Genomic DNA, 27,634 nt, shown 5'->3' with positions numbered 1-27,634 from the left:
CCTCGGGTGCTCTCGCCTGTTTTCGAGGGCCTCTGTACCGGAGGCTGACGCTTCAGCGGATTTAACGGTAAAACTGGGAAGGACCATGGAGAACCATCAGAAACTGGCAGAAAAGCTCACCATCCTTAATGGGAGGGGCAACGGGGTGCTGATACGCATGAATTACATCAAGAAGGTGAGCGCAGAACTAAAAAGAGTTTGAACCAAAGACAAGAAATACGGAACTTGAGTCACATTCACAATATATTCAGACATGCATGTTAAATCAATTTATGACCGAATTACATAATGCGCATTATGTATTTACATCTTTCATAACAGATTATACAGGAAAAAAAAATCTTTGGTGCATGAGGTCAAAAGTAAATAATTGTGTGCGTTGAACTCTCAAGGGGATCACCAAAAAATTGTTTTGTGACTTTAGAAGCTTCTGAAATCTGACCACACTACTGAGGTAAACAAAAGTATCTGTCGCTTGTTGCCTTTAGCGTACTTGCCGTCTTCCCCCACTGCACTCAACCAAAGAGGAAGTGCAACCAGGAAGTGGGCCCGAGCTGTCAGTCATTACCATTTTCAGTTAGTCTGAAACTGTCAAACAACAATCGCCAATAAATGAGATCCATCCATCCATTTTCTAGTGGAATCACAGGTGAGCTGGAGTCTACCCCGGCTGACTGCAGGCAAGAAAAGTGGGAAACACCCCTGGACTGGTCACCAGTTAATTGCACTGTACAACCAATCACACTCACATTCACTTCCTGTATATGGACAACTTTTTTAAGACTTTTGGTGAGAGAGAGGTGGGGTGCACCCTTGAATGGTCCCCAGTCAATTGCAGGGCACACACAAGACAAGCAAACACACACAACCAATGACGATGAAGTGTTCAATGAAAGAAATATGCAGCCTTTCGGATTGTGGAGGGAAGTTAGGGTATCCCAGAAAATAAAAATACGCAAGCACAGGGAGAACGTGTTATTTCCACACAGGCAGAGCTGGAGTTGAGATGAGATACAGTAAAACTGTAAGGCAGAAAGCGCTAACCAGTAATGAGATATAGTATGCATGCAAATTTGACATGTATTTTGAGGAAATAATTCATACTTGTCATAGCTTCCACTTTTATATTTAAAAAAAAAACTTTTAGATTTCATTTCCCATCTTTCTGAATGCCGCCACTTGATCCGTAGCCATTTAGGCAAGGCGAGAAAACATTCTGGAAAACAAATTGCCTTTTGTCTTTCTTTTATATTTGAAGCTTCAAATAAGACTAACAAAAGTCTAACAAAACAGAAAATTAATAATAAAGTCAAATGCTTTATTTTATTTATTTTTTTGTTCGTCTGTGGCGCAGATCTGTGCAGATGTCAAGCTGCGGCCAGCCATCTTGACAAACAAGACCATGGAGCCTGCCATCAAATATATCACCAAGAAATTCCCCAACATTGACTTTCGCGGAACCGTTGTAAGTATTCCGCAGTGCGGTTGTCTTTTCTGAACATGACACTGTATTACTCTGCTCCTAAGTAATGACAATTGTCTCATCATAGCAAAGTCTGACCAGCATCCAGCGACAAAAGTCTGAAGTGATGGAAGCCACAACAAGCTACTATGACTCCTTTCTGGACGTCATAGAGTTCCGGGTAATTGCAAATTACATTCACACAATTACACAAATGTATTTAAAATGCCATAGACCGATGTTATTTTTTTATTTTATTTTTATTACCTTCTCTCTGTCAACTTGCATATAGTCTTTATGGGAGATTACATTTGCATATAGAGTGGTTTAGATGACATAGAAAATAGTTGATTTTCAAATTGGGGTTTAGTTAGGTGCACTTTGTCACACTCTTTGCAAACGTTTGCATGATGGAGGTCGAGGCATCGTCTGCATTTATGATTAGAATTCACTCCTGGTGATGAATTCGTGCAATTTCTTTTTGGGGTGATGAAATCATCTGCGTGGCTGGTGTTGTGCGTTGGATGCCGGTGACAACTGATGTGTGTGTTATTGCTTCGCTGGCATCCGTGCTTGCTTTTAATTAAATTCTTCTCCAATATTTGTCTGATTCAAGGACCACGTCTATGAGTTACTAAACACCATAGATGCCAGTCAGTGCTTCTTCAATATTGTAAGTACAACTGTTGGCCACAACTGTTTTCTGAGCGGATAAGGGAAGAGTTACACAGTGACACATTACACTTGAAGTGTAAATGGACCTGATTAACGTAATTAACAATGTCATAAAATTATCGTTTTGACTAATGATTGATTACATTGACATTTGAATTGTGAAAGGCAATTCTACCCTTGTAATTCACCCTTGCTGACGCATTTTCATGGCATCCATCCACCCATCAATTTTCTAATCCGCTTATCCTCACAAGGGTCACGGGTGTGCTGGAGGCTAGCCTAGCTGTCTTCGGGCAATAGACGGGGGACACCCTGAATTGGTTGCCAGCCAATCGCAGGATACACATAGACGAACAACCATTCGTGTTCACAATCACACCTAAGAACAATTGCGAGTGTTCCATTGACCTGCCATGTACGTATTTGGAATGTGGGAGGAAACCGGAGTACCCGGAGAAAACCCACGCAGGCACGGGAAGAACATGCAAACTCCACACAGGAAGGCCCGAGCTGGAATCGAACCCTGCGCCTCTCCACTCTGAGGCCGACGTGCTAACCAGTCAACAAACGTGCCGCCCCATTTTCATGGCAGTGTTCAAAATGAGCACACAAACCTTCGAACAAACAATCTGGTTACAAACAGCTGTTACAACACTCACTGCTAAAATAATGAAGACTGTCTGATTGATCCAAGAAGCCTAAACATTGTTTTGAAACTACACACGCTTTTTTTTTCTTGATTTTATTGAAATCTCTCAAGTGTTGTGATCATAGATGTAATGTTGGCTCGCCTGAGGCGCTGCAATGTTACGTCCCACCTTGGTCCTATTGCTTTGAAGAGGAACTGCTGCGCATGTTAAATTTAGAACGAAAGTCATTGGGAAAATATTTGTATGGCTCAGGCTGGAAATGCGTCACTATGTAGACATTACACATGAACACCTTTAATCATCATTAAAGATAAACAATTTATCCTGCTCATCTAAACAATGTATTGCATCTACATATACATATAATTTCATTTAAATTCCAGCCTGCTTGGCTATAGGGTAATTACCGGTAATACTCTGAATATTTACAGACATCTGATAATCTGCCCTCTGACCTTTGATTGGCAGGGAGAGAAAATACTCTAATTTGGCCCGTTTTTCAGAATGTGCTCCCCACTTTAGATTGACAGATGTGTTGAAATTTCGGATTTTAGACCATCAACTTTGACTTCACTAAGAGCTACTTGGACCTGATCATCACGTACACCTCGGTTATCGTCACACTTGCGCGCATCGACGAGAAGAAGGCCCTTGTGGGGATGTTTAACTGCGCTCACGAAATGACCAAAGGAAGCAGGTGAGGCAATTTGATATTTACAATGAGACATGATCATAAAGCGTCGCCCACTTCGTGTTCTTCTCACACACCTCATTGAATCCCACAGTGATCCCTCATACCCGCGGCTCAGCCAAATGTTTGTGGAGTACGAGCATCCCTGGAAGAAGCTCACAGAGGAATTTGGCCCTCATACTAAGGTTTCACTCACTGTCTTAGTGTGCTCAGGCCAAAGTTCTGTATAATATGATAGTATTGATTTAGCACCGATTCGTGACATTGTGTTGAGGTGAGTTGAGGAGGATCATCCTTTGGCATCTGTGGTCAGTTATAAACCTTTTCAGGGGAAGGTGTCAATCACGCACAGATTTTCACTTTTCACAGCAGGGCTCAGTTATCATGGTTTGGGAGTTTTCATCTTTGTTATTTCACTTTGAGTTAGTTTTGATTTTGTGAAATGTAGTCAATTTTAATTCGTTTTCAGAGCAGATTTGATAGCTGTTATATGTTTGAGGGTTTTTTTTATATATAAGATCATGTATTTCTTGAGTGCAAGATTTAAAAAAAAAAAGCACCCAGTATGGTGTAACCAAAATATTATTACAAAAACAACCATCCGCAAATCAAATACAGGTACTGTATAATAGTCAAAAGTACAATAAGAGCAGTGCATAATACTGCTTCTAAAATTAGATGTATCCCTAACATCTTAAATAAAACTACGATTGTGCCACTTTGCAACCCTTTTTTACCAAGTTGACAATTTCTAGAGTGGATTTGTAGCTTGAATTCCAGTTGGGAGGTATAAAACGTGGTTGTGGCATGCACTATTTTTTTCTATATTTATTGGTTCATTTATGAACCAATAAACGACAACATTTATTACCTGAGAGAAGCGACAAAAGCAGGAGGCCAAAAAAAAAAAATCCACATATACTGTACTTCTCTGCCAAATCTTAAATTCTGGGAGAGCAATAAACACAAACAACGTGCACACAGCTTGTGTAATCCACAGTTGACGCCTAGACAATCACATGCAGACCTGCCGACGTGACACGCCCCCCACCAGACCCTGCCTCCTAAAGGCACATGTCTAACACACAGCCACTACAATACATAAAGCATCTTCAATATATTTTACGCGTGAATTCTTTTTGTGTGTGTGTTGAAATACATTTGAAATTATTTCAAAGTTGTGTTTTAATATGTTAAGAGTGTGTGAGAGTGGTAATAATTTTTTTTAAAAACCTATAACAGGTGCATCTGGAATGTACCGCCATCTTTTTTTTTTTTTTTTGTAGTTTCATAATTGTCTTGTCTGTGACTCTAGTCGGTGACGGCTGCTCTGCTGTCTGTGAGGATGATCTACCCGCGGAGGAATCTGCCAGTGGAGCAGTGGCGGAGTGCCCAGCTACTCAGCCTGCTCAATGCTTCGGCCACCATGTTGGACCCGGCCTGCTGTGACACTGTAAGTCAGTCACCTATCGATTTCTATTTATTTGCTCCCAGAAGGAGGGATGTTTGGAAAGGTTGGTAGGTACAGTAGGTAGGCAGGTAGGTAGACACTGTGGACAGGTACTGTAGCTGAGTAAGTACAGTGAATATGGAGGTAAGCAGATACCGGTAGTTGGTTTAGCTAGGTTACTAGGAAAGTACTGCAAGAAGGTAAATACCGTATTGGCCCAAATATAAGACTGTGTTTTTTGCATTGAAATAAGACTGAAAAAGTGGGGGTCGTCTTATATTCGGGGTCTAGACATTATACCCATTCACGACGCTAGATGGGGCCAGATATCATTGAAGCGAATGCTGAACTTGACTCCCCAGGCCAAAGTGAACCCCTGTCACGAAGAAGAAAAATAAAAATAGCGGTAGCACGAAGAAGAAAAATAAAAAAATAGCGGTAAGAAAGAAAAGAGAAGAAAATAATAGAAGAGATAACAGAAAATGGAGAAACGTAGCGACAATCTGGAGAAAAGTGGGTCAAAGATCGCCCAGGTTAACCGGCAGCTGAGGAGAAGTTATGATGTAATCTACATTTAAAAAACCAGAAGCCCATTTACGATTGTGATTGCACTTTAGTTTACATATGTAAATTTTCAGATATTAAGATTTGAATGAGGCAAAATAACATCCTTTTTCTCTCAAATATATTGTTAAAATCATTGTTTCAGATGTACTGTAATTATTTTCTGTATAAAAATTAATTTGGTGTTCAAAAATTATTTTTTCAAACTTGAGTCTTGGAAAAAGAGGGGGTCGTCTTATAATCAGGGTCATCTTATATTCGGGCCAATACGCTAAGTACTGTAGGTCGGTAATCTAGGCAAGTAGATACCGTACATAAGTAGGTAGGAAGGCAGGATTGGTGGTTCCTGTAAGTAAGTATCGGTCATAAATACAAAGAATGATCATAGTAAATAACACTTGTTTAGTTTGTGGGTATCCTTTTTTTTCCCAAAGACGAGAAAAAATGAACAGTAACGTAAAGTAAGTAAAAACTGTGTCCCCGGCTACACACCTTTGACAGTTCTCTCCGCCACTCATGTAAATCATGCCAAAATTGTCCACCCCATCTCCATTTATCGCTCTGGGCATGTCTCGTCCTTTACACCTCATTATATCTTGTTTGTCTGTTACCGTTATTTTGAGGCGATGTTTCGTTCCCTGAAGGTCGGGAGCTCTCTCGTATAAGAACTACTTGCTGTCATGGACCTTGAGGAAGCTCTTTATCTTTAGATTATATACAACAACAAGACACTTCTGAAAATATCTGGTGACAAGAATGTGGGCAAAAGTTGCTCTTGGGGTGGAACGAACCCAGATTGAACTAAATCTCAAAATGGCACACAGCTGGAGAATCGGGTGTTACCTTCCATTTGTATGCAGGTTTTATTGCATGGAAGCCCATTGTAATCGATCACGGTTGGAAGTTAATAAACCCGATGCTCTCCCATCCTATAGATGGCATGTGAATATCTATCTTTGGAGGTCATGGAGCGCTGGATCGTCAGTAAGTTCTCATCCCACTGAAGACTAACTCCAGTTATTGTCATTTTCTTTGTAAATAAAAAACAAAACAAAACACCATTTGGATTGCGATTCTTTTAAACACGTCATTTTTTTTGTCCCCCAGTCGGCTTCCTCTTGTGCCACAGCAGCCTGAATAGCAATCCATCCTCCCAGGAGCTGTGGAAAATGGCTCTGCGGAGCGGCCTATACGTCACCATCATCAGAGACGAGCTGCTCAGCATACACAAAGTCTCGGAGGACCTTTTTGACAGCATCAAAGGGTATGGAACTCCCCTTTAGCAGATAGAAATGCTATGTTCTTCCTCTACACTCGCTGGGGCCCCCCCATGAATGTACAGTAGATATCCTAACTGAAGGACCAGGCGGCCAAGGCATGCACACCAGAAGGAGCAGAACAATGCTCATTGAATTCAAGCAAAAATTGAGGCCAAAAGTGTTTCATTGTCAACACTCTATTGAAATACGTTCATTGCTATATCTTCTTATAAAGAACACTATTATAGAGTCCTATTCTTCTTGTTAAACACACAACAGACGTTTGCCGGAATGGATTAATGACATTTCCATTCATTTGAGTAGGGAACGTGATTTAAGTGTTGTGAGTTATGCATGAGATGACGGAGAAATGAAACTTATCTCTCTATGCACGACTGTATAGTGAATCTCGCAGAGATCAATGGTGTGATTGTTTCAAGTAATTACGTCTTGATCAGATATGGCAAGCGAGTCGCAGACATTAAGGAGTGCCGCGATCACGCCATTGCCAACAGGTAGGACACGTCATTTTGTGCCGGTCTTGTCCAACAATATGGCTCGTTACTTTAGAACTGTGTTCTTAACAGCGGGGCTCTGCATCGTGAGAGAAGACACTTTCTCCGAGAAGCCTTGAAGGAGTTGGTAACAGTTCTGGAGGATGAACCAGGACTGCTGGGGCCAAAGGTAAGACACATCTGACTAAGGATCAGGTTTCCCTTTGGCCTTTTTGTCCAATGATCACAAAATATTTGTAGTCACCCCATGATATATTTCTATATTTTCTAGGTCATCCTTTAAAGCAGGGGTGTCAAACTCATTTTTGTCGCGGGCCACATTGTAGTTACGGTTTGCCTAGGAGGGCCGTTGCGAATTTTGGGAAACCATATAAATGTTTAATCACCTCCACATATTACACACACAGCGCACAACAAATTGATGGATAACTAGTTTTACATTCATAAGTCAATTATAATGACTGTTATTGTGGATTACATATGACAACTTGAAATTTTGGTTCAGACTTTATGGAACTTGACATGCTTGATTTGCTTTCGCGGGCCACATAAAATGAGGTGGTGGGCCAGATCTGGCCCCTAGGCCTTGACTTTGACACATGTGCTTTAAAGTGTCTGATGAGGTTAAAAGTCCGATTTTTTTTCAAGTTCAATGACAGAGAGAGGGATGGAAAGAAGGGAGGGATGATGACATTATGCTGGGACTCATTCATGCTTTTGCCAAACTGTTTCCACAAAAGTTGGAAGCGCTGATTTGTCCAAAGTGTTCAGACAAAGATTTTTTTTTAAACGACAGCATTTCCTCTTATTTTACTGTCTTCTGTGTTGACTGAATTTCCCCCAAGGCTCTGTTTGTCTTCATGGCCCTCTCCTTCTCCCGTGATGAGGTCCAGTGGCTCGTACGACACTCTGAGAACATGCCTAAAATAAAAACACCCGAGGACTATATTGACAAGTAAGTAGTTCCAAACTTCAACCGACATTGCTCGCAAACAATTGTTTTCAGTGGACTGGATTTGGAGCAATGTTTAAAATGAAAGGCCATGTGGTGTGTTTCAAGTCAGATGGCTGAGCTGCTCTTCCACATGGAGAAGCTGAAAGGACTTATAAGAAAGTACCGCTACGTTGTGCAGCGTTACCACATCCAGTACCTGGCTCAGTTTGATGCCTTGGTTCTCAATGACACAATACAGGTACTTGAACGTACACAGCGTAGCATTTCTACTCAGTGCTTCGTCTGTAACCGTCCTCATCGTCACTGTTGTCCACAGAACATGCACGTGTGTCCAGAAGAGGAATCGGTTCTGCTGAGTTCTTTTGTTTCGACCCTTTCTGTGCTCTCAGTGAAACAAGGTCATTACCGTCAGTGATAGTCTTCGCTTGAATGGCAACTTGACTTGAGACCCCCTATGAGGGTTTTTTTTTAAGATAAGAAAACCTTTATTAGTCTCGCAATGGAGAAATTCCCAATTCACAGCAGCTAAGTTATGAAAGCAAGAAGTAGAACAACAAAATATAGGAGCTGCTGGAAAGGCAGCCACTCTCGCGGCGCCATATTGAAGTCAAAATAACAAAAATAACACAACACATAGGACACAGACAGTCGCGCAATCTTCACCACTTTTCTGCATACACTTTGTTGTCTGAAGTAGTTGTAGATGAAAGAGGAGAGGATCAAAGTGTCCTTTCACCAGTGGATCAGAGACGTCCTGCTGAAAATGTGCACACGTCTGCTACAAGCTAAGTTTTGAAAGCAAACACGAAGCTGTAGCGTCCATTGACGAAAAGAGATGAGTTCACTTCTCCTGTCCCACGTAATCCGCTTCAAACTCCAAGCCGCGACTCCCAGTTCCAAATCCGCATCGGCGCTCCGCGCTAACGCTCCTTTCTTCTCATCGTCGGCTCCTCAAGACTTACATCCATCCAGCCGCAGACCGTTCAACAGCACTTACATTCTGAACTAATTTCAAATGTATTGCCTTCTGGCCTTCCTTGATGCCATATAGTCTATGTAAGACTATGGCCTCTGCCCCCCCCCCCCCCACCCCCCACCCCCTATTGTGTGATTAATGCTTACAATGCTGAGGTCAGTCAAATGTAACTGGTGGACTCCACAAGGGGGCGCAAATTCACCATACAAATACCAACGAATTATGACACAATAGAATAGAATTTTGCTTCGCAATTTTTAATACTGGATTATTATTATTATTATTATTATTATTTTGGGGCTTGTTGCCTGATCAGTCAGTCATCCCCCACCACTGTGATCAGGTCTATCGCAGGAAATTATTCAAGTGCATTTATTTAATATTAATATGAGACCTCTTGTTCATGTGTATGCCAGCAATGAGTAAGGACAATTAAATGCTCTACAACTGATAGGTTAACAATATTAACCTGTGCATCTACCTGTTACCACTATACCATAGATTAAAGAACTGTGCTCAACTAAACAGACGCAAACGAAATTTGTTTAATTCTGTCTACTTTCCATGACATCTTTGTAATGAGATTTTTCTAATGTGAAATATGTGCCTTGGCTTGATAAAATTACCAATGCAATTCTTCAATCGGCAGAGGTTGGTCGGCTGCAGGCTGCACAGTTCGATTCCGGCTCCGGTCTTCCTCTGTGGTGTTTGCCTCCTACATTCATGGAACGCTTTAAATTGTCCCTAGAGTGTGACTGTGGGTGCGAATGATTGTTTGTCTATATGTGCCCTGCGATTGCCTGGCAACCAGTTCAGGGTGTCACCCGCCTACTGCCCAATGAGGGCTGGGATAGCCCCCAGCGTGCCCATGACCCTCGTGAGGATAAGCACATTCGAAAATGGATTGATGGATGGATGGATGGATGGTCGGCTGCATTTTGGATCCCTCTGATGATTTTCATTTGTGTGTTTGCAGTGGAGAGCAAAGAGGAGTTCGATTTCAGGGCTGTGAGATTGGACTGGCTGAGATTGCAGGTATGCACAAACATACTGCACACTACCTACTCACATAAAGTTCGGAGTACGGTATTGTGCTTTTGGTTGAAATTTCATGACAAAACCCTAAATGCACTTTAACCTTACAGGTGAACTTAATCTGACTTTGCGAAACATGTCCAATTGTTTCATGTTTCAGGACTCTTTGCATAACTTGCTGTTTTCTAACGCAGTGGTTCCCAACCTTTGTAATGTAGAATGTGTCCGCCCAAACCATTTCGTCAAACCCGTAGCTCACTCATACGGGATGATTGTTTATTTTTGTTGGGGGATCCCCGTTAGCTGCCACTGCAGTGGTTGATGATTTTCCATAAATTGAACCTAAAGGATTATTATATTATCCATTTCATGCGCCCTGTAAACTGATAACATGATAAGATGTCCACTGGAGTAGCCGCTGTCCCTGAAAGGGTTAATATCATTTTATCTTGTCTCCTTAATGTTGACATTTAATTCTCAGGCTCAGATGAACTCAAATTAAACCTAAAAATAAATATGATATTGCCTTGAAAATACGTTTGTTGGGGAACACTCCTCTGACCAACTGCTGAACTGCAAAATTCACAGCAGGCATTTGATCCATTATTGGATGAATCCTATTCCTGTTTCAGTTATAATTGGTATAAACAGCCCATTTCATCAGACAGCTCCCATTTTGACAATTGTCAGACCAAGACGACATCTGACACAAGATCAACTTTGCACAAGTGATGAAAATGGTTTGGCAAGTTGCAAGAGATACAGAGAAACTGGAAGAGTCACTGTGGAGTGAAATGGACAGCCTTAGAAATATATTAATCGATTCACGGATCAAAAGGGAATTTCACCATTCGACTTGTTGTTGGAGAAAAGCATTTTATGGTCACCCGAAATCAAAGTATCCTCAACATTTTGTGAGTACCTTATAATTTACAGAATGATGGCATCACAGCCGCATGAGCAGACGTCTTTTTTCATGTTGTAGGCTTACACCAGTGTGAACAAGGCCCCTCTGCCGATCAAGGACTACCCGGACTTGGCCAAGGTGATGAACATGATCCAGTTTCACACCAAGATGGTGGACGCTACAGAAGAACTCCTGCGGGAAACGGCGGACGTGTCAATTCTTTGGTCAGTTTTTGTGTTTCTTAATCAGTTGTTTACTTTTCGACTCTTAACTGTGAGCGTTGATCCATTGAATAGTTTCTACCCGCGGCTGTTTGAGAAGATGTTTTGCCAGAGCATCGATGAGATGACTATGAAGAGATACCTCATGGCCTTCCCTTCTGTCTGCTCCAGTTTTCACTGGTGTGGACACCCTCTGTGCCCTGAAGAGGTCAGTGTTCACTTTATCAATTGCACCAATAAAGCTACAGATGAACTCTTGACTTCCTCAAATTTGTTGAGGTGGAACTTAGTGTAAAAATGAGTCGATTCAACAATATTTACAAAATACCCTGTTTTGTTTTTATTTGCCCAGGAGGAGGCCATAGCGAAAAGGAGTCTACGCTTGTGTGTGACCTTCCTAGAGCAGATTGCCAAGCAAACCAGCACTATCATGTTGGAGATTTGTGCTGAGCAGTGCAACCTCAATGACCAGGTCGAAGTTCCGTACAGATAGAGTCGTGTATGATATACTCCGGATAATAAATACAACCCCCTCCACCCTCTAGTTGCTGCCCAAACAGTTTTCTGAAGCTATCAGCGCCGCTCGCCACAGGAAGCAAAAGAAAGCCGCGCCCAAGAAAGGAGAAGTCCAGAAGGAAAAACCGGGAGCCGAAAGTCTGCGAAAGGACCGCACCATAACAACCAAGTCAGATTTTCTCTTAACTGGCTCCACTTTACCACACAAAGTACTTTTAATGTCGACCTATTATGACATTTTCTTCCCAAACAATTCCCATCTTTCATGATTGTGACAGCGGCACGAATTGAACGTTGCGGTGAACCGAGCGGCTATTGATTGACATCGAGTATTTGTCCTAAACACTTGCATCTTCTCGTTCCGTCTCCCCTAGCATGGACAAGATGCATCTGATGCTGACCGAGATCTGCTCCTCCTACAGCCTGTGCAGCAACATCCTGGTCTACGAGCACATCGTCGTTCCCACCGAGTTCCTCTCGTCTCATCTGGAAGCACGCCTCTCCGAGTAGGGCGAGTTGGGAAGGGGGTTGGGGGAAGGTTTGCTTAAGTGACCCTTACTGAATTTGAATGGGATTTGATGTGTCCTGCATTTTTAAACTACTGTATCTCCATGCAGCCATTTGGAGACAATCAGTCAAGTCACAAGTCACTGCTTTGCTTTGCGTCATTCCCGTGCTAAATGTTATTTAGATTAGGGTCTGGTACCGGGGCAACCTAATGTTTTTCATGTGCGCACGCTCTGCTTAATCTCCCTCCTTTGAGCTGATGAATATCTCCCCCGTCACCCTAAAATTAGCACCCTTGAGTAACAGAACGCTCACTGTGATGTGCACCTCTAGCTTAAAGAAACCCCAAATCAAACTAGGCCAGTCAAAAAGAGAAAGTCATATGGGATAGAATGAAAAGGGGGGAAAAACGATTGTGAGAATATAACTGTAATTTTGCTAGAAAAAAAAGAACTGTATATATATACAGTATATATATATTTTTTTTGAGAAACTAATTTGTAGCAGTAGGCTGACTTGCCGATATTTGACAAAATAAAATTCAGGAAAAATCCGTTTTTTCCCTCAAAATAGTTTTTTTTTAACTATGCAAGAAAAAACGTTATAATAAGAGTAAACTTTTTTCGTCAATAAAAAAAATTGAGAAAAAAATAGACTAAATTGTCATAGTCATTTTTTTCATGCATTTTTTTTCTCATAGGTCAAAGAGTCAAACAAAAATCACATCATGCTAATGCCTCCGCGGCCCATTTGAGACTTGTTACACTACAATGCGTGCGCCCTCACGGGGTGCTCAATGTTGAACGCGTTTGTCCAGGATCATCGTGAGACTGGCCAATTACAACCAGAGCACACAGGAGATCGCTCGGCCCTCTGAACTTGTGGCTGGTGTGAGGTCGTACGGCGCCAGCCTGCAGAGCCTCCCCAACTACGTCAACGTGGATGTGGTGCGGCTGCTGAAGAGCGTCCTGCTGCAGCAGACGCAGCCTCTCGACTCCCGAGGGGCGCCTACGATCACCAACCTCTACACCACCTGGTACGTCAAAACGTGACGATTAAAGCGTGTATTAAAATGACCATTTTGGCAACTGCAACATCGTTACTTTTTAAATTTTTAATATTGTCACGCTTTAGATTTATTCTTAGAATATAGATAACTTTCCCCTTAGTTCATGTTCTCTCTCAGAAGTGTTTTTTGTCTGGCGTTTTGTAAAGAACTGATTCAAGGGAATTCGTTCTTTGATGGCTTTTAACTCATTCACTCCCAAAGACGTTTTTAAACGTCTTTTCAGACTTGGTCTAGAATTGGCTGGTACTGAATGAGTTTTAACAATCCTTCGAAAATGTCCAAGGCAAACATCAGCATAGTGAGCGATCGCCCGACTGGTGAACACTTTTTCTAGGTGATTCACATTTACGTAAAACTATCGGAAAAACCTCATGGCCCGAGAGGCAAATGATGCGGACGCTGCATCGACACGTATCTATCTATCTACACACATAGGCATATTCGGTAGAGGTCCCTCTTAGCCAATGGGATGCCAGGATGATGCTCGGGAATAGCCAATGGCAGAGCAGCTCTAAGTATGTTGCGTTCAGAAACTCGGAGCTGCGGGTAGCAGCCCATACTGTATTTTTACCTTTCGGATCTTGAAATTTCTTTCGCAACAAGAGGCAACAATTTCCCGTTGAGGCGTTTTGTAACATGGAAATTTCGTATGAAGAGACATTCGTAAGAACAGGTAAGAACAAAATTACAACCTGACTCTGGCAACAGTAGTACTTGAAAAAACACAAAATACTTTTTACCATGGAAAAGAGTGTACATTTATTCCCTTACATTTCAGCGGTATATTTATTGGATTTCTATTGTCGAAAAGCATCAGCAGTCAACACTGTGGCGTGTGGAAATTTGCTCCTTTGATATTGTACCTCTGAATTTTGTCGCCGCCCCCCCCCCCCCCCCCCCAAAGACTACAAAATGTAAGTTATTTAATTGTTAACTGATTGTTCATTGTTCTTCATGTTGGCCCGCACACCGCAGGTACCTGGAGAGTCTGCTCCGCCTGGCCAGCAACTCGCTGGTTGTGCACTGTCCGGCCATGCAGTGTTTTGTCAATCAAATATCCGACAACGATCCCGCTTTCCAAGCAGAAGAGTTCTCAGACATATCAGGTTAGCCCCGCAAACAATGTGCAACTCTATCCTTGCGTACGGTGACTAACGCTAATTCCAAAACGCAAATACAAATGAGGAACTGGACCACATTTGTCATGCCTTTTTTTTAGGTTTTAGGCAACACAACAACTTTATTTGACAATAAAGTTGTACTTGACCTGATACTTGAACTCTGTGGCTTAGTTGTAATGGTTACAACAAAAGTGGAAACGGTAGAAAACAAAACAATTGTCACAATCATATAAGTCTAAGTCTTTTTCACAATTTAATTGACAATTGATCACTCTGATTGGCCGCTAGTATAGATAGAGAGAAGTAGGCCATGAGATGAGAGTACACAAAAGCAAAGAAATGACAGATAAAATGGTATTAATTAGTAAATTAAGCTCAGCAAAACGTTGCTTTTTATATCCTGCTTGTATTAAAAGTGTATTGGGCACACTTCTGGACATGACAAACGATGACTTCTCAGTTACAGAAGAGGTCACGAGCACGCGGAAATACACATACTCATAGCCACCCCTCAGTTCGAGGTTTTGTAACCCTGGCCACTCCACTGAAAATTTTCTGGCTATGCCTCTCACCATAAAACAATACAAATTGCAGCCATGAAGTATGTAGAACATGCAGTACATAACGGTCTACAAATAAAAGCAAGCTGAAATACCCCACCATAAACTGTAACCCCATCAAAACACATTTAAACACATTGAAGACCTTCAACATGCACGCAATTATATTAAAGAGAAATTGATGAGGTGAATAGCGATAGATTGGGGATGATCCAGCAGTCCGTTTTGAAGACTTAGAGCTGCTCACCCACAAAGTAACCACCTCCTAGTTTCTAAATGATATACACGAGCACCCACTCAACTATTGCAGAACCCCTCTAAGCTGCCTTGCAGGAGTGGATGACCTCTCTATTAACCACCATCTCTCTCTCTCACTCTCACACACACGCACGCACACGCGCGCACACACACACACACACACACACACACACACACACACACACACACATCCTGAGCTATGCACACATAGAACAGACTCCTCCTCACTACGTGTATATTTCAGTGCTTACAATACTGTACACGCCTACCTCATGTGTTTCATTGGCACTTCATTGTCCACGAACCACCACCCCCAATGTTAAACACACACAAGTTCTTTTGTCAAATATCTATATTGGTAGGTCGTGATGTGAATGTGATACCAAGATGATGTTGCAAACAGAGCTGCGAGCGCTGGCCGAGCTGCTGGGCGCCTACGGCCTCAAGTTCCTGAGCGAGAACCTCATGTGGCACATCACCTCGCAAATCAGTGAGCTCAAGGTACCGAAATGAAATCATTGTAGCACATAGGGCTGGCGTCGGGCGGAATCCTTGTCGCTCCAAAATCATCACTTTTCAGGAGACTCCAAAAACAACATGCATGGCATAGACAGCAAACCATTTTCATTTTCAACAAGTTCGGTCAATAATTTGTAAACAAATAATGGACACGTGTATGGACTCACATTAGTATAGATTTTTTTTAAAAAACATATGAACGATTTGTAGACCTGACACTAACGTCTACACAACATACACTGCGAAACAGTTCTAAAACTACAGTGGTGCTACATAATTTTCCCCAATTGAAATGAATGGAAATGCCTTCCATACATTCAGAAGTCTGAAAAAACATCTCCCCAAAAAAATTGCAACATACTTTTCTCAGAAAAATAGCACTCAATAGTGTGGTCCTAAAATAATGCATGCATACGCAATACATATCGGTAAATTTGATGATGAAACACAGAAGTTCAAGTAAGATTTTCAGAGGATAAAGAACATATGCCTGTGAGTAGTGTTGTATGCTCTGTCAAGAATAACGATACTACTACTATTATTGCTAAGAAGAAGAAGACTGGTCATTTTGATGATAAATATACAGAATATTACACTTTTAAAAATGTATTTATTATAGCCTTCGGAGGGAAGCACAGACTTCCCTCTCCCCAGCCACTTCTGCCAACTCTCCCCCGAATTGGGGAATCCGCATGAATTGGGATTATTAGGACACAAACTACTCCACCACAGTAAAGTGACAGTTCACTGAGGGGATTATTATTATTATTATTATTATAATTATTAATAGTAGTAGTAGTGGTACTGTTACTATTTTCACTTTTATTTCTATTACTAGAATAAATGTTGTATGCAACATATTAAGAATAATGATGTTACTGCCATTAGAAACTGGTGGTGGAGAACATGGACGTCCTGGTGCAGATGAGGAACAACTTTGAGGAGGTAGAGGAGATGGCCAATCTCAAGAGGAGGCTGACAGGTGAGCGATTTGGTGCGACAAAGGGTATTGGGACACATCGCCGACTCAAAGCGGGTTCACCGCAAACTCATAAAAGCATTCCTTTCTGAACAAGGACAACATTGCAAAGGCTGAAGTGCATTTGTACTAAATGAGGAGCTGCCTCGTGGCCACAAATATAAAAGTGTTTACATGGAACTGAACGGATGGCGAGAATCCCGGGAAATGAGTCACATGCTGCTTCCAAAATCAAGTTTGCCAAGGTGTCTCCCAATACCACCAGGAGGAGACAGCCTGCTGAAGAGGATGACCATCATCGGAGTGATCCTGTCCTTCAGATCCATGGCACAGGACTGCCTCAAAGAGGTGACTTTTCAAAAGATGTTTTTGTTTGTTTTTTGAAAATATCATGTGAACGTGCTAAAAAATGTCTATCCAGTGAGGAAAATAATGTAAATTATATTTGTTAAATCAACAAATTTATTTTATTTAGAATTTAAAATATTGTTATGCAGTTGTATTTAAAAAAATATATTCTATTAATTTTATTTTACATTAGTATATGAACTTGGGGAAGACCCCACTTTTGTTCCTGCTGTTTTAAAAAATATTTTTATGAATTTGTAATATTACTTGGTATTTAATATTTTTCAAAATAAGTAAATTATTTGGCTGTATTTTATATTATTTCTTAAAAGATAATTGGTTTATTTTACAATATTATTTGTAAAATAATAGAACATATTTGTACCGTATGTCCATGTTAAAAGTTCAATATGTTAATTAATTTAATTGATACACATACAATAGTATGTGTAATTGAGTCCACTTGGATATTTTTGCTTCGTATTTAATAATTTAATTGCATTTTATATTAGGGTTTTAATAAAATGATGGAATTTATATTTGTTCTAACAGTATTTATCATATTTCACATTATTCATTCATTCAACTAACTGGTGATCCTCACTTGGGTCGTGGGTGTGCTGGGGCAGGGTAAAGCTTGAAGTGGTTGCCGGTCAAAAGCAGTTATTTTTATTTAGATTTTTTTTTTTTAATGAACATTTTTATGTCCATGTTCAAATATTTTTGACTTCCTTTTTTTTGTTTGTATATATATATATACACATATAAAATAAATGAATAAAGAACATTTATTTCACTAACTTTGGATTCTGAATGGTCACCCACACACAATACAGGTGTTGGAGAAGCATTGCCCTTTCCTGATGGGGCCCATCGAATGCTTGAAGGACTGCGTCTCTCCTGACACGGACATCAAGGTACCAACCAGTACGAGTACGACTTGTCACATTATGTTACCTCATGGAATACAGGCGGACCAAGTGGATACAGGCATACCATGTCTTGGCATTTATCGCTGTGTAGTTACATGACAGCCTACGGGGAATTTAATCAAAAGGTTCAACATGTAGCAGAAAGCGTGTGGTCTGTTTGTTGAAATGAGAGGACAGTGTGGACGTTAAGGAGGGGTTGGGTGGGGGCGGGGGCGACAAATGTGTGCCCGCAGTTACCCACCAAATTAAATTCTTTATCTCCCGGCGGAGCACTCTTATGTGAACATGACACGACAAGGCCCACGACCCCCCCCCCCCCCCCCGTTTTGCTTACGTCTGCCCCCTGAGTGAGGCATGACAGCCGTGCCACAGCTCAGACCAGGATAACCCCAAAGACGTCAGCAGCCCCCCTCCCCACCACGTCCCACCACCCTCCTCCCGCCGTGAGAGAGACCACATCAGCGGAAACACCATGTCAGTGCAAGTAGGGCAATACCAACGCTCACCCTTCAGTTCGCTTTAATCGAAGATTTGCTTCTCCTTGTTTAGTTTATTGTGAGAAATCCAGTGGGCTCAGTACGGTTCCAATTAAAAGATGAACAATGTGAAATGTGCACATCGTTCTTTAATCTTGGAAAATTGCGACCTTTTCGTTGTTATGTTTTGACTTTATTCTTGTGAACATTTGACTTTAATCTCAGAACACGATAACCTTTTCTCGTGGCATTGCAACTTCCTCCTGTTGAAGATAAGACGAACGGGACCTTTGATGATTTTTATAGTCACAAAACATTGACTTTTGTTTCATAGCATTACAGCTTTAATCATGTATAAATATGTCTGTTATCATGTAATCATGTAACATCACTTTTTTTTCTCACTTCAATTTTAAAAATGATTTCTCTCTTGAGAGTATATAATTTTGATCCACTCATTTTTTTCACATACACTAATTAACCAGATTTTATTCTTTTCCAAATAAAACGCTGTTGTGCTATGTAGTTTATTCTAATTGACTAATTAATACCGTGCAATAATTTGACTTTGGTCCAGTCATGTTGTGAGTTAATGCTCATTAAAATGTGGATGGTGACGTTTTCCACGAATAGATGTGCTTCCACAGAAAACAAAATGTGAATAGGTGAAATTTGGTCAAAATGAACCACGAGTAGGAGGGTTTGACTGTATTTAGTGCATATGTTAAACCGCCCTGTCGACACTCCGGCCACCAGTACAAAGAGTGATGTCACGTGGCCTGTTGTGAAGCCTTTTAGTTTCATGTGTCATAGTTGATCTGGGTTGTGGAATGTATTATCGTAATGGTTCTTAAACTTTATACACCAAGTACCACATCAAAAGAAACTATTCAGCTCTGTTACCACCGTCATGACTGACATTCAAAATCACGAGCGTAGTAAAAATTGTACCGAAATGAATTTTCAAAACCAAACTGCTCTTCAAGATTACATGCAATGATATTTAACTTCAAAGTTAGATACACTGAACCGTACTTTGGCAATTATTCTTTACTCTACTGGTGACACCCATATCACACTTTGAGAATCTCTGGCTGAACATGTTTCCAGGTGACGCTTAGCGTGTTCGAAATGGCGTCCGCTGCAGGAATGAGCTGCGACGTGGATCCGGCGCTTGTCTCCGCTATCAGAAACATGCAGACAGGTGACCGTAAAAATATACGTTGTCGTTATGATGCCCAAAAAAGTGTTTGAACTCATGAATATTTTCTAAAAACAATATTACACACATATATAGATAACATGTCCATCGAAGAGGAGTACAAGCTGTCGTGCTTGCTGCTGGTCTTCATCGCAGTGTCCCTGCCGAGTTTGGCCCTGGATCCCAACTCTTGCTACAGCCGAGAGCACGGAGGTGCGCGTTTGTTACATTTAATCGTGACTCCCTGACAAGATCAAGTGTTCACACAACCCTCAACCTGACATTCATTAGCCACCGTGAACCAATACATTCATTCAGCCGCATCGTCACACTTCAGCCAGGAATTAAATTCTTGACAGCCGATGTGATAATAACGTACCAGTAACCACCATGCTAAAGGTAAGAGGAGAATAATATCCCAGCGGTAGGGTCATGTTATTTAGCTACATAGCAAGGGCAAAATTAGGACTTTTCTCCCCCACTTATAAATTAACATTTCAGGAAATGAAAAATCTCATTGTTTTTTTAGCTGTGTAAATGAAGGGTAAAATTCTAGGTGTTTCCCACTTTAGAATGGACATTGTGTTATAAAAAAAAATAATCATCTCAGTTACATTATTTAGCTACGTAAGAGGAATCTTCCGACTTCCGCCCCTATTCAAAAAATTAACATTTGGTTTTAAAAATGCTCAGTTATATAATTTAGGTACATAGAAATGGGAAAACTACGTCTTTTCCCCAATTAATGAAAAATATATATATTTTTAAAACAAAATGTTTTAACTGGGTGTTGTAGCAATATAAGAAAGGGAAAATGACAAACTTCTCCCCACTTAAAAATGAACATTTCATTAAATATTCCCATAATGTATTTACAACTCCCATTTATTCTTGTACTATTCTGATAATTTAGTAATAACGTTACAATTTTGTTCTTGCGAATGTTTTTGTCATGTTACGACTTCTCTTGACAGTGTGACTTGTAAACATTTTATTCTTGCAAAAAAAAAACCTAATGTTTTTATTCCCAATTTAACATCACCACTTCATTCTATTAAAAATACAACTTTGATTGTCTACCAGTAGTACTTTTTCTTTTTTGTTGGAGGGTTCAACTGATTGTAAAATCCTCCCGAGGAAAAGATGTAATGTTAACTCTTAAGATTTGGGGGGGTTTTCTCTGAAATGTATTTATTTTAATTTCAATTGTATTTTAGTACAACTTTAATCAAGTGACATGAACGCTTCTGACAATATTCCGATTTTTTTGTTTGTTTTTGTTTTTTGGTAAAAAGGCAGCTTTATTCTCATAGCACAACCATTTTTTCTCACATTGACTATTTCCTTCAAAATTCAACTTAACTCTTTCGTGCACCCTGTAACCTGATAACACTGTAAGCTGTCCACTGTAGGCACTGCTGTCCTCGAAAGGGTTAAATGAGCAAAAAAAAAAGAAAGAAAGAAAGAAATTGGAAATTACAGTTTTTTTTCACATACCACATTGTTGCCCTCTTAATAAGACTCAACTTTCCACCGGGTCACTGACTTGAATATTCGAGTGCACTTAATATCGTGTCCTGGAGTGCGTGCGTAAACAAGGCATCTCACCCTGAGAACAGCAGGCATGTCATACTTTCCGCTCTCAAGTATGTCTGGGGCTAATGCGAAACACGTGTTTTGTGTTGAGACTTTTTGTTTACTGACGTGCATTGACACAGTCGTTGCTGCTGCTGGCGTGTCTGGACCCCAAACTTTTTGCCACAGAGTTCGCGGTAATGGCGTTATCAAAGCGCGGAATGTTATCTACTTTGCCTCCACTTTCCATTGACGAGCTCTAAAAGCGATCGAGGAAATGGCGGAGGCATGCTTCCTCTTAAACTTAACGGCTGGTTAACAAAGCCGCGCTAATTGACGGCCTACAAAAACATCCTCTTTCGGGTTCCGCTGACTGTACGTCACGCACTCGCACGCTCACGGTTCACTCATGCACTCACCCACACTCTTGTGTAATCAACACTGACTTTTGTGTGTGTTGTTCATTGCATGTTTGCTTCCATCAGGCCACAACAACAACATCCACTGTTTGGCGCTGGCCATCAACCAGGTAGCCTCCGCCATGTTGACGGTGCAGAACAAGAACATAGAGCAGCACCTCAAAGAGTTTCTCCTAGTGAGTGCTCCATGAAACCTTTCCAGGGTTTTTCATTTCCATTTTAGCTTTTGAAACCAATCACAAATTATCCGGGTGGAAAAATCGACATCGATGAAGTCATAAATAATCCCCGGGCGCTTTCCAGCAGACTGGTTTGGACAAACTGGTTCTCGGTTTGACTCAAAATCAAGATTAATCTTGCTTTGGGAAGACTACGAGTATTCCGATAGTTTTAAGAAAGATGGGGTCTGCCATTTTGTGGCTGATTGATCATGCAAAATCAACTGAGCCCTTGCTTTGACTCAAAATCATCTGGGATCCTACTTGGAACGAGGTCATCAATAATCCCCGGAACATTTCAGAAGATTGGTTCCAAATTGTGATCGGTACAGACGGGAGAAACAACATGCCGCGTTTGAGGTTGCACCATAGCCATCTTGTGGCTGACGGTTCAAAATCAAGTTAGTTCTTGCTTTACAGGTGAACTTGCTTTGACAAGGGCGCAAGTTATCTCTTGGATTTTTCAGATGATTGGTTTGAAATTGTGCTCGGTAGAGGCAAGAGCAATAACATAGCTGCATTTGGAATTAAACCGCAGCCATTTTGTGGATGCGGTTGAACCTCAACCATTTTGTGGCTGATCGTTCAAAATCAGTCAGCAAATTAACAACTTTTTGTGCTTAAATGTGCATGTTTCTTTCCCTTCTACGCGCACAGCTGGCATCCTCTGCCCTGCTTCAGATGGGACAAAACGTGGAGAACAAAAACAGAGAGTCCATCTACCTGCTCCTGCACATGGTAAACTCACACCATCCATCCATCCATCCATCTTCTACCGCTTATCCGGGGCTGGGTTGCGGGGGCAACAGCTTTAGCAGGGAAGCCCAGACTTCCCTCTCCCTAGCTACTTCTTCCAGCTCTCCCCGGGGGATCCCGAGGCGTTCCCAGGCCAGCTGGGTGACATAGTCACTCCAGCGTGTCCAGGGTCTTCCTCGGGGTCTCCTCCCGGTGGGACATGCCTGGAACACCTCACCAGGGAGGCGTTCAGGAGGCATCCGAATCAGATGCCCAAGCCACCTCATCTGGCTCCTCTCGATGTGGAGGAGAAGCGGCTCGACTCTGAGCCCCTCCCGGATGACCGAGCTTCTCACCTTATCTCTAAGGGAGAGCCCGGACACCCTGCGGAGAAAACTCATTTCGGCCGCTTGTATCCGGGATCTCGTTCTTTCGGTCACGACCTATAGCTCGTGACCATAGATGAGGGTTGGAACGTAGATCGACCGGTAAATTGTGAGCTTCGCCCTTTGGCTCAGCTCCTTCTTCACCACGACAGACCGATACAACGTCCGCATCACAGCAGACGCTGCACCGATCCGCCTGTCGATCTCTCGCTCCCTCCTGCCCTCACTCGTGAACAAGACCCCAAGATACTTAAACTCCTCCACTTGGGGCAAGATCTCTCCCCCGACCCGGAGGGGGCACTCCACCCTTTTCCGACTGAGGACCATGGTTTCAGATTTGGAGGTGCTGATTTTCATCCCAACCGCTTCACACTCGGCTGCGAAACACTCCAGTGAGAGTTGGAGAGCCCTGTTTGAAGGAGCCAACAGCACCACATCATCTGCAAAAAGCAGGGATGCAATACTGAGGCCACCAAAACGGACCCCCTCAACGCTTTGGCTGCGCCTAGAAATTCTGTCCATAAAGGTTATGAACAGAATCGGCGACAAAGGGCAGCCTTGGCGGAGTCCTACCCTCACTGGAAACGATTCCGACTTACTGCCGGCAATGCGAACCAAACTCTGACATCGGTGGTATAGTGACCGAATAGCCCGTATCAGGGGGTTCGGTACCCCATACCCACGAAGCACCCCCCACAGAACTCCCCGAGGGACACGGTCAAACGCCTTCTCCAAGTCCACAAAACACATGTAGACTGGTTGGGCGAATTCCCACATACCCTCGAGGACCCTGCTAAGGGTGTAGAGCTGGTCCACTGTTCCACGGCCGGGACGAAAACCACACTGCTCCTCCTCAATCTGAGGTTCGACTTCCTGACGGACCCTCCTCTCCAGCACCCCGGAATAGACCTTACCAGGGAGGCTGAGGAGTGTGATCCCTCTGTAGTTGGAACACACCCTCCGGTCCCCCTTTTTAAAAAGAGGGACTACCACCCCGGTCTGCCAATCCAGAGGCACTCTCCCCGTTGACCACGCGATGTTGCAGAGGCGTGTCAACCAGGACAGCCCCACAACATCCAGAGCCTTGAGGAACTCCGGCGGATCTCATCCACCCCTGGGGCCTTGCCACAGAGGAGCTTTTTAACCACATCGGTGACTTCAACCACAGAGATAGGAGAGCCCACCTCAGGGTCCTCAGACTCTGCTTCCTCCAAGGAAGACGTGTTGGTGGAGTTGAGGAGGTCTTCGAAGTACTCTGCCCACCGGTTCACAACGTCCCGAGTCGAAGTCAGCAGTGCCCCATCCCCACTGTAAACAGTGTTAGTGGTGCACTGCTTCCCCCTCCTGAGACGTCGGATGGTGGACCAGAATTTCCTCGAAGCCGTCCGGAAGTCGGCTTCCATGGCCTCACCGAACTCTTCCCACGCTCGGGTTTTTGCCTCGGCGACCACCGAAGCTGCGTTCCGCTTGGCCAGTCGATACCCGTCAGCTGCCTCTGGGGTCCCACAGGCCATAAAGGCTCGATAGGACTCCTTCTTCAGCTTGATGGCATCCCTTACTGCTGGTGTCCACCAGCGAGTACGAGGGTTGCCGCCACGACAGGCACCAACCACCTTACGGCCACAACTCAGATTGGCCGCCTCAACAATAGAGGCACGGAACATGGTCCACTCGGACTCAATGTCCCCCGTCTCCCCCGGAAAATGGGAAAAGCTCTGTCGGAGGTGGGAGTTGAAACTCCTTCTGACAGGGGATTCCGCCAGACGCTCCCAACAAACCCTCACAATACGTTTGGGTCTGCCACGACGGACCGGCATCTTCCCCCACCATCGGAGCCTACTCACCACCAGGTGGTGATCAGTTGACAGCTCCGCCCCTCTCTTCACCCGAGTGTCCAAAACATGCGGCCGCAAATCCGATGACACAACCACAAGGTCGATCATCGAACTACCTGGTGCCAAGTGCACATATGGACACCCTTATGTTTGAACAAGGTGTTTGTTATGGACAGTCCGTGACGAGCACAGAAGTCCAATAACAAAACACCACTCGAGTTCTGATCGGGGGGGCCGTTCCTCCCAATCACGCCCCTCCAGGTCTCACTGTCATTGCCCACGTGAGCATTGAAGTCCCCCAGCAGAACAAGGGAGTCCCCAGCAGGAGTACTCTCCAGCACACCCTCCAAGGACTCCAAAAAGGGTGGGTATGCTGAGCTGCTGTTTGGTGCATATGCACAAACAACAGTCAGGACCCGTCCCCCCACCCGAAGGCGGAGGGAGGCAACCCTCTCGTCTACCGGTGTGAACCCCAATGTACAGGCACTGAGCCGGGGGGCAATGAGCATGCCCACACCTGCTCTGCGCCTCTCACCATGAGCAACTCCAGAGTGGAAGAGAGTCCAACCCCTCTCGAGAGAACTCGTACCAGAACCCAGGCTGTGTGTGGAGGCAAGTCCGACTATATCCAGTCGGAACTTCTCTGCCTCACACACCAGCTCGGGCTCCTTCCCTGCCAAAGAGGTGACATTCCATGTCCCAAGAGCTAGCTTCTGCAGCCGAGGATCGGACCGCCAGGGTCCCCGCCTTTGGCTGCCGCCCAGCTCGCATTGCACCCGACCCCTTTGAGCACTCCCACGGGTGGTGAGACCATGAGAAGTAAACTCACACCATTTCCATTAAATGCTTTGCGGTACAGTTTCCAATAAGCGCTATGGTTCTGTTCTGTTATTGGCCATTTCATTTATTCATAATATTAAATGATTTCAGTTAAATTTTGAAGGAATTTGTTTTGGCAAAAATGCAACATTACTCGTGGTTGACTATCATGTTTAGATTATGTAAAATACATGTGATGTAAGTGCACTGAAATTGGGCAAAAATCAATTGCATGATCATGAAAAATTACAGTTTTGCTGAGGGTAGCTGTTTATGTTGCTTCAAAAAAGAAACTGTAAAAGTTCAGTTTAATGTAATGGATTCCATAGTTGTTGGGGGTTTTTTTCATAAATCGACTCGAATGTGTTTTTAATTGTATGTAATTATTAATTATATAATTTGTTTCCTTACTTTTACGTTCTACATGTACCTAAGATTTTAAACTGGGCAAAATATACAGCATATATACAGCATATATTATATATTTTACTATAGGTTTCCGAATACGGTACTAAATAAAGTTTGTAAAATTACATTTAATTTGTATAATTTAATCTTTTTTTTTTTCATTGAATGGATCAAATTTGATAATGTCACAAAATTCATGTCAATACTTATTTTTGTGGCTTTTCCGCTTTTCCCCTTAATTTTATGTCATAAATGCATTAACTGTGTGTAAACACAAGAAAAATAAAATAAAATAGATAAGCAAACTGAACCAAACCAAGCAATACAGCATATTGGAAATTAGGCTAATCCTTGCTAACATTCTCACTTGTGATTCATCAACTGTATTATTTAGATTGTGGAGGAGTCTGCGTTCTTGAGCCAAGACATGCTGGAAAGGTGCTTCCCGTACGTTCTGCTCCGGAATGCCTACAGAGAAGTCTACAAGTCCATTATCATCACCCTCGGGTGAAAACATACCGACATTCCCCAGCACTTATTCTAAATACGTTTAAAATGATTTACGATTTTGTTCACCTTCTTGCGAAATGTCCATACTAAATCCTCTGGTCGTTCAGGTGGAAGTCTGTAACAAGCTCTCACTGCAAACGCTGCACTTTTCAGACTGGAAAGTCGCTGATGCCCGTGTGTATTATTCTTGCAAACTTTCCATGAATAAAAGGTCTTAATTATATTTAGTTTGTTTTTCTTGTCGTGGGCCCCAAGTCAACATGTGTTCCTCATCTGTTTCCAGCCGTCCTACCGCCTACTCCCTTCGCCCAATTTCACCCAATTAAAATGACTTGAGTTTTATTGCAGACACTAAATAGTAAATATTATCAACAAATCATGTTAGTATAGTAATATTTTACACAATGTAAAAATAATTCAGTTTGTATGCATTTTTAAATAAATATACCCGGATGTGTTTATTAGTTTCTTTAGTAATAAAAAAAAATATTTTGTTTGCCCAAAGTCAGCTGGGATAGGCTACAGCACACCCGGAACCCGTATGAGAAATAAGCGCTTCAGATAATGAATGAGTGATGGAAATATTTTGTTTTAAATATTTGGTGAAAGATGACAAATATAGAATTCAGCATTTTTTAATGACTACATTTATTTTTTGTGACACTTATATGGAATGGACTATGTCAGATTTCAGTAAAATGTATGTCATTCTGTGCAGAGAATAAAAAATGTATGCCAAATCCGTTATCATGCTGCGACACCAATCCTATTTGTTCAACATCTTGGGGGTCATTATTTCTTAACATTAAGCCAAATGCTTAATGAAGGCAAAGCTATATGCTTCTTTTAATTACATCTATTACATCTATTAATTTCTCTTTGC

The 27,634-nt window shown here is 42.3% G+C and overlaps 1 protein-coding gene across 2 annotated transcripts; it reads left to right on the top strand.

Moving 5' to 3' along the window:
- nckap1l (NCK associated protein 1 like) lies at nt 1-26,974 on the top strand. 2 transcript variants are annotated; one of them, XM_086117797.1, is made up of 31 exons: nt 4-175; nt 1,355-1,465; nt 1,551-1,643; nt 2,079-2,135; nt 3,342-3,484; nt 3,573-3,663; nt 4,794-4,931; nt 6,428-6,476; nt 6,600-6,756; nt 7,210-7,266; nt 7,339-7,435; nt 8,112-8,221; nt 8,327-8,459; nt 8,538-8,619; nt 10,174-10,232; nt 11,218-11,363; nt 11,436-11,568; nt 11,713-11,832; nt 11,906-12,045; nt 12,251-12,382; nt 13,201-13,419; nt 14,428-14,558; nt 15,795-15,892; nt 16,799-16,892; nt 17,155-17,237; nt 18,074-18,154; nt 19,756-19,849; nt 19,943-20,059; nt 21,907-22,016; nt 22,716-22,796; nt 26,636-26,974. In XM_086117797.1, the coding sequence occupies exons 1-31, from the start codon at nt 86-88 to the stop codon at nt 26,750-26,752; spliced, it is 3,363 nt and encodes a 1,120-aa protein (XP_085973923.1). In that variant the 5' UTR covers nt 4-85; the 3' UTR covers nt 26,753-26,974. The 2 variants fall into 2 exon arrangements, with proteins under 2 accessions (XP_085973924.1, XP_085973923.1); XM_086117798.1 differs by lacking the exons at nt 17,155-17,237; nt 18,074-18,154; nt 19,756-19,849; ... (2 more) ...; nt 22,716-22,796; nt 26,636-26,974 and adding an exon at nt 16,987-17,112 and having other exon boundaries at nt 1-175.
- The last annotated feature ends 660 nt before the right edge of the window (nt 26,975-27,634 follow it).

Source organism: Hippocampus guttulatus, chromosome 8 (assembly GCF_054856545.1).
Source record: "Hippocampus guttulatus isolate MCC_2025c chromosome 8, RoL_Hgut_1.0, whole genome shotgun sequence".
NCBI lineage: Eukaryota > Metazoa > Chordata > Actinopteri > Syngnathiformes > Syngnathidae > Hippocampus > Hippocampus guttulatus.
This window is presented reverse-complemented; position numbering and strand designations above follow the sequence as displayed.